Here is a 13,460-nt window from a genome sequence, read left to right as displayed (position 1 = left end):
TGTATATGTATATCTGTATATTTATATAAATTCATTGATATATGCTGAATTCATAATAGATAATAGACCTACAACAAAAGATAATGTACACATATTATCCCTTTCTGCCATACCTTCCATGAAAAAAAATTATCAAGATATTTTTCTTTTTGGTCTTTTCCTTCATGTGGTTAGACTTTCCTATCCTTTAGAATGGAAATGATTCCTTTGTTTGCATAGTGAACTATAGGTGGATTTGAAGGTCAAGGAGCTAAAAATAAGCAATGTCTCCTATGAAACAGATAAATAATTATTCCATAGATTTACAGGGAACTTGTTAGAGAATTTTAGTCAGTATGGTATGTATGTTGTTTGTACATCAGATTCAGCTTGTCCTGATTTGGTCTTACAGTAGAAGAGAATAATGACAGAAAAAGAAATAACCTTTCAAATTTCCTCAAGGAGTAGTTCAAGGTATAGGTGCACTTCCTTATTTTCTTCAACTTTACAGTATTGCAAACCCCAAGCAATGAGTCAGACCCCAAAACAAATGTGATTGGGTTAAAATAATTATATATATATTTATTTTAAATAATACATTTTGATTTTTTTTATTTGTCTGCAGATTTCTAAGCCTTTAAGGTGTATTTTGGGTCATGTTTTCAAGCTTTTCCTCTGCAGCTATTAGGGCTAGAAACTTAGGGTGAAATCTTGATCCCACTGAAGCCCCGAACTGCAAAACTCCCATTGATTTAAATAGTGTCAGTGTTTCACCCTTCCTTTTTTTGTTTAAATGGAAGTTAAGGTTCTTACATTATCACTTGATTCCAGATGCTGGGGCTATGTAAAACACCAAATATTCACAAGCAGTAATGAACAAGTGCAGGTAACTGAGTGTGCAAAATTGTGAATTCAAAAGTTGAAGCCATTCTTTGAACTCAGTTGGCTTATACCACAACTGAAAATTCATTCCCATGTGTCCACAACCACCCCACCATTTGGTACATTTTAAAGGGTGTGCTTCAGAATGACTCGGGTGTAAAAGAGCATAAAGGAGAAGGGAAGGTGTTTGTTACAATTCAGGTCCCAAATGAGATGCATTGGCAGAATGTACTAATGCTATGGCTACCCACATTCAGATTCAGAATGATGTTATCTGTCCCTCCCTTCCATGAGCAATGAATTAACTCAAAACTTCTTAAAGTAATGTGCCAGATTCCATTGAGTAGATAAAATTAAATGAAATAATCATTGGCAGCCTTATCCTGCAAGCTATGTGCTTAGGACTCTCATTGGTTTTCATTAGAATTCCCATATTCCATATCTTACAGGGCTGGCCTTTGGTCTATATATTGTCCACTTAGTGTGCAAGCCCTTTGGGGCAGGGACTTCCTTTTTTGTGAATGTTCTTTTCTGAACTCAAGTGTTTATTTAAGAGTTCATTTTCATTGAAGACTGAGACATGTAGATTGGTTTAGGTTAGGGTCTTTTGGCCCCATTATCTATACAATCAACAAAGCACATATCATTTTATTGGTAGAAGCATTTTTAAATAATCTTACAGGGTTTTTCATGTTGCTATGTTTCCGTTGGGAGATGAAGGTTGTCCCTCAGCATTTCTAATGGAAATTCTTGTTCTGGTCTTTATTTTCTAACTTACCTCTGCATTTTCATTCTAGGCTGAAACCTGGCATCCAAGGAACCGATGTTGCAAGGAGAACCATACGGGCAGATCCTGCAGCAGTGCATGAAGTTCCACTGAAGTCAGTCAGGTGCCACATGTGCACAGGGATCTGCCCATACAGTTCCCCTTTCAAGATCAAGGCCCAATAGGTCAGCCTTGTATTTTTGTTTAATTTAGGAAATAATCTGTTTGAATTTTCTTTGTGGTTTTAAGAATGAATGAATATGTAAATAAATGAAATTACTGGTTTGGGATCATATTTTGTACTCATGCTTCCCAAAATGACCTGTGGAGAGGTGGAATTAGCAAGGGATTAATTCATCGTAATGGTGGTCTCTTCATTTTTGGTATTTTATTTAAAAATACAGAATTAAAAGATGTTTAAGTATGAATCTACATGGATAAGACATTTGTATAAAGCAGTAATTACAGAGGAAATTTACCAAATGGATTTTAAAAGTCGATTTTCTTGACTTTGATACAATTAGAGCATTTGTTTTCCCCTCTTTCTTTTGTTAAGTAAACCACAGACAAACTGAAACACTCAAAATGTAGATTTACAACTATAAGCTCCACACTGACCCTCCCTCTAGTCCTAATTCAATAGTTTTATCTGTTTGTCCTTTAATTGTGCTGTCACTTATGGAAGATACATTTTTAACCTTTGAACTTTTTCACTTGCTCATTTTAAAGCAGAATTTTTGAGGGTCTCTTCTTCCCCTGACAATTTAAGTATAATACTGATTAATGTGAATGAGGCAGAATATACCATGGAATATCCTGTTTTACATTGGCAGGCTTTCTCTTTACAAGCAGTATCACTGCACTGTACTATTGATTACATTAGAAAACTGTACAAGTGAGCACACACCTTTGCACTTTCCAGAAATCTTCAGAAAAGAACAAAGTGGGACACCAGGAGAATCTGAAACTTTCTATATTATGGACCCAATTTCCAGTAGTGCTGATTAGCCACATCTCCTGTTGAGGTATGTGGAATTATTGGATGCTCAGTATCTCTGGAAATCGGGTCATTGGTTTCTGAACCAAATTGTAGTCTTTGCACAAAATGAAGGCTGTGAACAGAAGTTATCGGAGCCCTCCAAAATTCACATAAATTCATGAATAAAAGGACGTCAGGAAAGTTACCACCTTGTGAGTTTTGCATTTATCATAGTTCATTACAAGCTTTTCCTATACATCTGGTAATTAATTGTAATGTGGCACAAATATGTGTTATGTTTCACTCTAGTATAACTCCAACACTGTGCATTATAATCAATGGAGTGTTAGTTTGAAAAGTTCTTCAGAGTGGTAGCCATGTTAGTCTGTATCAGCAAAAAAAAAATGAGGAGTACTTGTGGCACCTTAGAGACTAACAAATTTATTTGGGCATAAGCTTTCGTGGGCTAAAATCCACTTCATTGGAGAGTTTTAGCCTACAAAAGCTTGTGCCCAAATAAATTTGTTAGTCTTTAAGGTGCCACAAGTACTCCTCATTTTTTTAGTTTGAACAGTGTGTCAGTAAAATGGTGGTGGTTTTGTATATCTGGATTAAAAAAGATTGTGAGGATTTTTTGGCATTATTTTACAGTACTTATTTTTGAAAAGACAAGATAAGATAAATTCTGTCTCCAGTTTCCTCAGGGTACATCCATTAATGTCAATGGGAGTGGTGAACACAGTTTGGATGCATTATTGTACGGTGTATGATCCCTAGGCACTCTGTTCTTCAGTGACAAACATAAATTTCCTGTTAACACTATCAGAATTAACACACGGAGATGAGCCCCTTTCTTTAGATACGTTTTGTATTCCCAAAATTGTGATGCTATTGAATTAGCAGTCTGTCGTCACATCACAAAATGTATTCCTGTTTTGTTAACCAATTTATGGCATAATGAAGCCTTGGCAGACAACTCAAAAGCAGGACACTAAGAACAGACACAAGATGAAGTATATCAGGAAGAATGAAATGTCACTAAAAGAAACAAATTCTGATAACTGTTAGCTCCAGGACATGAGACACTTCTTAGCTTTTCCTTTTTATACAGGGTGGAGAAGAATACAGAGCAGTTTTCCCCAGCTACTGAACCTAGAAATGTGAAGCTCTTAGCCAGCACTATTTGCCCATTTAAAAAAAAAGAAAAGAAAAAGAAAAAAAGCCTGGATGAGTTTAAAATCAATTGGTTAATCAATACTATGCGATTGTTCTGAAATATTTCCCCCCCCCCTGTTTATGAGCCACTAGATAATAATTTGTTTTAACAAAATACCACTAGGTCCTCCCCAATTACCAGTTTGATTTATTAGGAGTGAGAAGTTCTGTACAAATATTTCTATCAGTTTTTCCTTGTTTATAAATGTGGGTAAGCCATACTCAGCTGCAGCTTAGCTGGAGGTCAGGACAACTGAAGGAACAAAGTGACATATTGTATGTTAACTTGATTTCTTGCCCTTCAGTCACAGGGGTTGATGAGAGGGAGTGACTTAATGACTGAGACTTTGCATTCATATTTCCTTCCTACATAACAACAACAAAAGATATTTATAGCAATAACAGTTAGCTGCATTAGAACCTCATCAGACAGCTGTAGTCAGTATCTCCCAACCACAGCAAATATAAACTAATTTTGCACTAAGTGGCTCTGTGAAAAACAAAGAGCGCCGAGAATTAAAAAAAAACAAACAAGAAAAACCCCAACGAAGCAGATTTTTTTTATTGATATGTTTTACTTTGCTGGCAGACCAGAGCAAAGGTTTTCTGAACATTTAAAAGATGAAAAAGGTGAAGAATCCCAGAAGCGATTTATCTTGAAGCGAGATAACTCTAGTATTGATAAAGAAGACAATCAGGTTGGTTCTCGGTTCGAGAGTTGCTGAAATTTGTTGTTTCGAAGGTGGGCTGACTGATGTTATTGTTGTTCTTTTGTTGTTGCTCCCCCCTTCCGCTTTCCTTTTCCCATCCCTCACCCCACCCCACTCCTCCTCTTTGGCATACAGTGGAGAGCATCAAGCTCTCATGTGGCTGCTTTAGCAGTGGCAGTGTGTGGGTTTGCATGGGTGGTTTGCTTGGCACAGGACTTGCTGCATGTTAAAAGGGGGCTGGAATGTCAAAGGTTCCAAGCTGTTGGAAGGCTTTGTCAGTCGCATTTCCAAATGCCTGTGTGACTAGCGGTTGTTCGACTCCCTCCAGCTTTATCCTTCAGTTATACACGCACACACATGTCTACGTACACACAGATCTGGATATCCGTACGAGCCAAAGATAACGGATATAGCCATAAAGGAGGAAAAATTCTTCAAACATGTTATAGTGAGGCCGGGTTGATTTTTTGAAACCACCCTAGAATAAGTTTTGACCCTCCCTGCCCCTCAAAAAGTAGTTTAATCTTTTAGTTCCTGTCGCTCCCTGGTCCAAACCACATTTTATTGTCTATGTAACTTATTTGCTTGTTTTGCATGTATTGTGGCAGAACTTCTCCCTTCCGTGTGTTGCTTGCGACCCAGCACTGTTATCTTAGACATGTCTGACACATTACGTGTAGGAGAGTGTGAGGGAGCTGTGTGTTTGCACACCACTGAAATTCAGCATTTAAAAAAAATACCCTGCTAAAAGTAAGCATTGTGTTCATAAAATCATTTAAATCCAGTGCAAAATGTACACATGACAAAACAAAATATCAAAAGGGGTTGTAACACTGGCATTGCTTTTCTAAGAAATTCCTAAAGGTAAGACAGAGTATGCTTTTGTCACCCAGGTTATCATTACTGTGGTAGATTCCAGTGAATCACTCAAAGCCATTGAGTGCTTCTGCCTCCTGCTTCTAATTAGAGACTATTTTTCTTTTTCCTTTCACCTTCAGCTGTGTGTAGTAGCTTTCCCAGCTACACTGCATCTCAGTTGGCTTTGAAAGAAAGGTTTAGTGAGTAATGGATGTGGGAGCAGACCAAAGGCAAGCAGCGTGATCATATACACAAAACACAGTGTGGGAGAAGGAGCAGCACTGCAATTAAAATCTAATTGCAAGCAAGGTGTTTCATGAAGGGTGTCTTCCCGTCCATTGTGTTCATGTACTGCTGTCTAAAATGTTGATCATTAAAAGGATTAAATGGCTCTCTTTCCCCACTAAGTTGAATTAAGGGCTAGGCTTGGTACTGAAAGGGTTAAAACTCTTGTGCAAAATATTCTGGAAAGCATAATTTATCATCATTGTGGTAGATGTAATCTTTTAGGGTTCTTAGTATTTTATCATCAGTTCCTACCATTTAGTTTTCCTATGCTCTTGCTTGGCTTCATGGATGGTTGGGTATTCTGTAGCACTTCCTTCCCCACAGCCAATAGGGAAAATAAAAAAAAAAACCCTGCCTTTTCCTGATCAGTCAGAAGCAAAAGAAGGATGAGGAGGCCTTGATTCAGGACTGCAGGCTCACAAAGGTCATGCACAAACCCTTATTTCAGTCACTTGATCTAGGAACACTCTCAAGCAGCGTCTAGCTTGAAAGCCAAGGGTACCCAGCATAACACGGTGGTTCACACTCCCCCTCAGAATTGAAAGCTATCCATTTCATACTTTTTTTTTTATGGGAACATTTATTATTCTTCGCTGACAGTTTCTAAACTGCAGTTTTTAACAGCTCAACTTATATAACCATCCTGATTTTTTTTCTGCTCAGCAAAACAGAATTCATCCATTTAGAGATGACAGACGAAGTAAATCAATTGAAGAGAGAGAAGAGGAGTATCAGAGAGTGAGGGAGAGAATATTTGCACAAGATGTGAGTAGTTGTTTTAATTGCCTCTTTGGTGCCATATTTTTATTGGTAGTCAGACAGTATCCTCCCCCTCTGACATTGATACTGCAGCCAGACTGCACTGTGTAGCTGGAGCTGGTAGCGAAAGGTGATTAAACCAGAGTGTAAAATGAGTTTGAGAGATACCTAGATTGGTTTCTGGAGCAGGAGGTGATTGAGAGCTCTAGTGAAAAAGGAGGAAGGTAGAAGGAAGATCAGCTAAAACAGGGCAGGCATGTTGGTCTAAATGGCCTTTTCCTGATTCTGGAAATGTTTGTGTGTGCACGGTGTAGGGTTCATTCTGTTCAGTATTATAATGCTTGCAAGCAGAAGAGCAGTGATTTAAATGGACACTCTCAACTTATTTAAGCCTCCTATTTGGCATCACTTAAACTTGCTCAGATCTATCAATCTATTTGGTTTTGGTTTTTGTCAGTTCAACAACTCTGGAAGCAAGACATTAAAAACAATCAAAAGCCACTGGTTATGCATGACCTTTCAATATTTAGCTGAACTGACCAACTAAGTAGTAAAGGGAATGTAGGTTAATGAAGAAACTCTATTTCTTCTGTCAAAAACAATGATGTTGGAAGACAATAAAGGGAGTAAAACAAAAAGAGGCAAAATAATCCCAGCTTTACTGGGGGGGAGAAATCAAAGTTTACCAAATAAAATTGAGTAAAATTACTAGATAAAGACACGCAAATATTAAACTTCTATGGCTTCCTCCCCATTCTCCTTAAATACGGTACATTGATTGGGTCCTGTCTGCAGCCAGTTGCCCTACTTTCTGGGTTCACTATATTACCCCATAATTTCCCAGTTGGATGTATGGATCTGCTCAGACAGGGTGCTCTGAGGATAGTGTCTTCCAAGAGAACATGTCTGCTTCTTTCCCTGTTTCATGTCACATCTCAATGGAGGTTTCACCAGTTCAAGGAATATGGGAAGAGCCCTGAATAAAAAAAAACCCATATAAATCATACTGGCCAAACAAACAAACAATGCAAAATTGTATTTGACAGTGTCCTTTTAAATTAGAGCTGTTCACATGCCACAGAAGGAATTGTGTTGCTTTTAGATGACTTTTTTTAAGCTTGATGCTTGCGAGTTCTTCTGATTGTCTTTGTTTTAAGCAGACTATACTGTAAATATGTGAGTGTGTATTGTCTCACTTGCGACTTCACTTAACGATAAGTAATGTCGCTACTTAGCAAGTAGTCCACTGATTATAAAATGCAATTTGGGGGGGAAAATTATGCACTCATATTCAGCATAGTATTCTCTGTTCGTGTGACTGAGAAAATCCTGGTATTAGCTGGCTCTTTGTTTTTATTTTCACTTCAGTATGGCAGCCTAATGTCATTACAGCTGCAATATAAATTGTAGAACTGGCTGTGCTCTTGTTTGTCCGCTATAAGTGAATTACTGTTTTTAACTTTATACAAAGGAGCATATCTTAAAAACGGATAACTGCAGGGGATAGAGAGGGGATAGATTTGGAACATGGCAACAAGTTAGGGGTAGGGAAAGGTGTTGCCAGAGTGACTTAGATAGTACATCATAAAGGCAGCTAGAAGCAGAGAATGTGGCCCTACGTGTTCGTCAAAGAGGTGGTGAGATTGAGTTATTAAGCATTCATCCCAAAATGCGCTGCTGTGTTTGTTGTATATTTCGATACTTTTACCTTCAGTTTAAAAGACAAATATAAGTGGTGAGAATTTTAATGGCCATAAGTAGAAGGTTGATGTGATCTGTCAGGTTAGCCAAGAAGGGGTTTTATTATGAGTAAAAGCATGGCTTGTGGCAGGAGCTATATCAATGGATTAGGACTGCGCCTTTTTTTTAAAGGTTAGCAATGCAGATATCTCTCCCTCCCTCTCTCTCTCTCTCTCTCATATATACACTCATTTGCGTTCTCTCTCTACTAATTGCAGGTATTAGTGAGCCCTCAATATATCATATTACTGTATTTCAGCAGGCTACACTAATGATGCAAATAACTAAGTATTTCTTAGCTGTGCTGCAGAGTGGAGCATGTTTCACAGATGAGATCCTCTCTGGCATGGTAAAAATATTTATATGTGGTGGTAGGCATTGTAGCATATTCTTTATTTTCAATTTTAGGAATGACCACAATTGACTGCCTGCCATATATAGCCACTTACATATAGCACTTTATTTTTTTAAAGCCCTCTACAATCATTAACTAATCAGTTTTCACAACACATCTGTGAGGTAGGTACCTAAGCATTATTGTCTCCCAAATTGTAGATGGACAAAGTGAGGTGCAGAAGTGACATGCCTGATGTACAGTTTTATTACTTTTCGCTATTCACACCACTGTAGTTAAATTTGTGTTAGTACCCTAATTGTGAACCTTAGAAAATGTATTAAAATGCATCACTTCTAATTACAGTACGTCTGAAGAGGTGTCCCAAAGGCAGCTCAGAGATCAGATGGCTGATGGTGTCCTAAGATGATTGCTATAACACCAAATTGTAAATATTTGTTTCAGATTGAAACCATTTGGGTGAGATTTCAGTCCAAGGGAAAACTTTGTTGAACAAAATTGAAAAGAAAAAAAAATGAATTTCAAGCTCTAGAAACGTTGCAGATGTTATATCTGCTTTTCAGACTCCAAAATAATAAATGAATATGCTCCTGCTTACTCTGCAGCAGGCTGGACATAAAACCTGTGTCAAATTCTCTTCATTCTGCAACACTCCCGTGCATCATACTAGAAATTATGCACAGCTTCATTTTAAATTTAAATTGGAAGTTTTACTGTTTTAAATATGACCATGTAATGCCATCTGTACAATATTCCGTATGACATTCTTTCAATATTAATGTCACTTTAATTAATGCTTTTCCCCACATTTTCAGTACGCTGCATATTTTTGTACGGGTGATGCATAACTGGGGATGCATTTACGGGGAGCTGGAGGTTTTGGCAACGGGGTAGCAGACAACTGGAGCTTTTGGCATTTGGGGAAGCACACTAAGCAGTTTGCGGTTGTAGGAGAAGCACATTCATTTGATGTTTCTGCTAAAATGTGTGGTAAAAAAATTGTTAAATGTGGCCACTTTAATTGCCATTATTAGTTCTCAGGATCAACCACACCCTGGGAGAGATGGGGAGCTTCCCACCTTCTCAAATCCTTTCAGGCTGCCAGCAATAAAACATTACCTTGGTTATGTTAGGTTCACATTTTCAAGGCTATTTTTTTAAACCACGAGGACTAGAAACATATTTTTAATGAAAGCTTAGCTTCAGTTCTGCAACAATGGGTGGGGTCTACAGCAAATTGCACTGCAGCAGAATTGCAGAATACATGGGGCTCTGAATATGAGTGTCTCTTCATCCAAATTACGTTTTAATTGCTGTTAGCATTTTGAAAAAAATAATTGGCCAAGATATTAAGGATGGGTGAGATAATATCTCATTGGACCAATTCTGTTGGTGAAAGAGACAAGCTTTTGAGCTTCATCACTAAAGGTGTATCTCATACTAGGAAAATAAGTGTGTTTTACCACATAGCACATCCTGCAATTCTAGTGAAAACAATGGGGCTGTAGTTTACACAGGTATTAACAGGTTCAGGTAAACAATAGTAGGGAGCCTACAGTTTAACGTGTGAAAACTGCAAACTGCCTTGTCCATGCTGAGATATTACCATCTGCTAGTTACCCGGTTTTAACACATGGTGAAAAACTTCACTCTCTTCCTAGTGAAGACAACACCGAAGAGTAGGCTGTTGGAGGTGATGTATATGTCCCACTGCAGAAAAACTGTTGTGTGACTGCTAAAAATGGGGTTGCAAATGAACGGATAAAATATTGGTTCCAGAAGGAAGGACAATCAAGTGCACACAGAACCTGAATGGAAGTTTTGAGCGTGTAGGAACTGCAAGGGTCCTTAGGAAGTGACGAAATAATCTTGTGTAACATTTTTCCCATTCTAGATTTGTTTTGACTTCCCTTAGGTCTGTAGGTGGCAGCAAGGTGACTTAAAAGCTGTGCTTTGGTTATTTAAGCTTTCCCTGGGACTTTAAATTGAGAGTTATTGATTCTGCAGAAAAGGAAAGTGAATCTTGACCTCCTAGTAGCTAAATTGCTATCCAAAGCTTTTAAGCCCTCTTATTTTGAATAATAAGGATAATATAATAAAAATATGTCTGTCTTCTGTGCCATGGAGCCCCACATCAGCCTTGAAAAATGGATATTCCAGGAATTGTATGGCCTTGTGCCGGCTTCTGCAGCATGGAAGACGAATGGAGTTTTCCTTGAATCTGTCCATAAGGCTGTAATGCAGATTACACTGATACCCTTCAAGATACTGAAGAGGTAACAGACATCTCTCAAGTTTTTAATAAAATGTAAATTCTTGGTGCTTATTTATCCTTATGCCTGACATGAACAGCAGCAATGCTCCTGAGGAAATTTTTCAAAATATGGCCTCCATGGGCATGTATAGCTTTGCTTGGCTAGTCCTCTTCATACACACATTAGCAGACTGACAATGCAAAAACTCATAGCGCACAAAACTCGTGCGTGTGCAGTTGGAGGACAGTGAGGCCTCTTTGAAAATTTGGTCCATCCTGTCTATGCAGACAGGAAAACCATTGTGTTAAGAGTTGGAATAAGAGGCCTTTTGCTTTTCATCTTCATTAGAAAGAGAAGAAAATGTACTTTTTGGGCAACATGTTTGACAGGTTTATTAATATTAGGGAAGGGGCCTCTTAAGAATGGGAGAAGAGGGAGTGGAGCAACTGTACAAAGGAACACAGTGCTCCATAGTGAAAAGGCATGCGACTCCACTTAGGCGCCTCAGCCTGGGGCGAAAACCTGGCCCTGTTAAAGTCAATGAGAGTTTTGTCATTGACTTTAGTGGGGCCAGGATTTTACCCTTGATATCCTGAGGGTTTGCCTTACAGAGAAAAGAACTCTCCACCAATCCACCCCACTAGTCCTGCTCATTTAGTTAGGATCCTATATGGGATCCTGCTTGGGAAGCCCATGCCACTCACCCTATACAATTAATAAGAACTATCGGACACATTTTCTACCAAACTATGCTCACCCAATATACTCTGACAACAATGCTAAATGGAAGGATTACAATAACTGCATTATTTTAAATTGTGGGCCAAACTCTCTGCTCATGCAAATTGGCACAATACTTCAATAGAGCTAAGCTCAGTTTACACCAGCAGAGAATTTGGCTTTGTATATTTGATGAAGCCCAGGAATCGACACAAATCTGTTCAGCTTTTAGCCAGCAAGTCATGAATCAATCATGTTGAAAATAGGAACATACTAAATAAATGCATCTCCTATGGCATTAGAATTTGACATGCCTGACGATGGCATGCTATTATTCCATGAACCGAGTCCCATTATTATTAAAGTAATGGACCTGATCTCCCCTTTTTTCCACTCTTTCCTTTTGTTTAAACTCAGTGGAAGTACTATCTGTCTTTTTCTTCAGTACCTCATGGAGATATAATCCAATGACAACAACTGTGCACTTGGTGTAATGAACATGAAATAGGAAGGAAATGAAAAAAATCAAAGGGAGAGAGAATTATTCATGGGAAATTGAGCACAGCTTCATTTCTCAACATGAAAAATTAAGGAATGTTAATAGAACTGCATACTTGCCAGTAGGATTTATTTCTTCCTACTCTCTCACCTTGGCCAAAATCTAAATCCTCCTAGAGAGGACTTTTTAAAATGTGTTTATTTTTTTTCTTAGTACCAGGTGCATTTGTTTCCTCCCTGTTTGTGAAATTAAATTATGTACTACAGCATCTCCACTCGCTTGCAGAACTGTACTAATTTTGCATGCTTTTCTCCCATTTGTCCTCCTTCCCTGCAGCTGTGTGTTCTGGTGTCACTTTATTGCTAGCTAGTAGGCAGACTAGTGGAACCTTCTGCTTCTGTTTCCCTCCAAAACGTCAGTACTTTGTATACATCTAGCCTCTTCTGATCCCAAGACTGAGAAGTCTGAGTTTGTTTCAAAACTGAGATGAATTGCAAGTAACACATTGTAATGCATGGGAAGTATTTTACTGGTGTGACCTTATTCTTGACTTTTTTTCTTCTCTTGTCTTCTACAAATGCAAATGATGCGTGACTTAAAATCCCCTTGAGCCTGAATGGGGAAGATAATTCTAAAATCAAGCAAAAATTGGACAATACAGCATATCTAGAACGTCTGGTTCAATCTTTTTTTTTTATTTTTCAGTCAGTTTGCTCCCAGGAAAACCTTTTTGTGGAAAACAGGTAAAAAAATTGCTTTTAAAAAAAAAATTGTAGCTCTTAGTCTCAGACTCATTGTCGAATTCATTTGTGACCCAACTTATTTGAGGGCTTTCCCTCTTTAGTGGGATTTATACTTAGATTGTCTTCAGGTATATGGTGATATAGGAGCATATGTTAACTTGCTGTTTTCCAAAGCTTTTGAATTTAAGGTTAAACAAGTGATTGTTAAAACAGCAAAATACCAATGACCCACTTCTCTGGAGTTCTGAGAGCATTTAACTAATTAGTTAATCTTTGTGAAAGGCGTTGAAGTTATTGGATGTAGAGTTTTATAGAAATGTGGAATGTTTCTGTTGTTGCTATTGGATCTGATTTTCAGAGGTATCAAACATCTTCATATCCTTCACTCATACTTGTAGGTCCTCTGCACGTCTGAAAACCAGGACCCTTATTATTACATAGTAATAATAATGAAATAATAATTGTTGCTATTATTATTTGAGACCACTCTTATTCTACATTACTCTATCATGGCCTCCAGTGGACAATCTTGCGATGACACATCTATTGACACTAAAAGAAAAAACAAACAAAAAAGCCATCTGTGTATAACAAAGGTGAAGGGCTAGATTCTTAGCTGCCATAAATGTGCACAGCTCTGCTTAAATCAGTGAAGCTGCTCCCATTTGTTCCAGGGGAGAATCTGATCCTTGATGCTAGGAAATGCATTGTG

General features: G+C 38.0%; 1 protein-coding gene across 8 annotated transcripts in view; it reads left to right on the top strand.

Annotated features, from left to right (window-relative positions):
• Positions 1 to 13,460, top strand: part of ARPP21 (cAMP regulated phosphoprotein 21) — a 173,313-nt gene that overhangs the window by 72,564 nt on the left and 87,289 nt on the right. For 5 of the 8 annotated variants that reach the window (XR_012157455.2, XM_073333012.2, XM_073333015.2 and 2 more), the window contains exons 10-12: positions 4,411 to 4,519; positions 6,341 to 6,442; positions 12,711 to 12,748. The exons of 2 other annotated variants lie outside the window; for them this stretch is intronic. Coding sequence is in view for 5 of the 6 variants with exons in the window: in XM_073333012.2 (XP_073189113.1) it covers positions 4,411 to 4,519; positions 6,341 to 6,442; positions 12,711 to 12,748 (249 nt within the window). In the remaining variant the exon portion in view is untranslated. The remainder of the gene's footprint in view (positions 1 to 4,410; positions 4,520 to 6,340; positions 6,443 to 12,710; positions 12,749 to 13,460) is intronic. One more of the 8 variants, XM_073333016.2, reaches the window with a different exon arrangement.

The sequence above is a fragment of the Lepidochelys kempii genome, chromosome 2 (assembly GCF_965140285.1).
Source record: "Lepidochelys kempii isolate rLepKem1 chromosome 2, rLepKem1.hap1, whole genome shotgun sequence".
In the NCBI taxonomy this organism is placed as follows: domain Eukaryota; kingdom Metazoa; phylum Chordata; order Testudines; family Cheloniidae; genus Lepidochelys; species Lepidochelys kempii.
The sequence above is the reverse complement of the archived record's forward strand: the minus strand, read 5'-3'. Positions and strand labels throughout refer to the sequence as shown.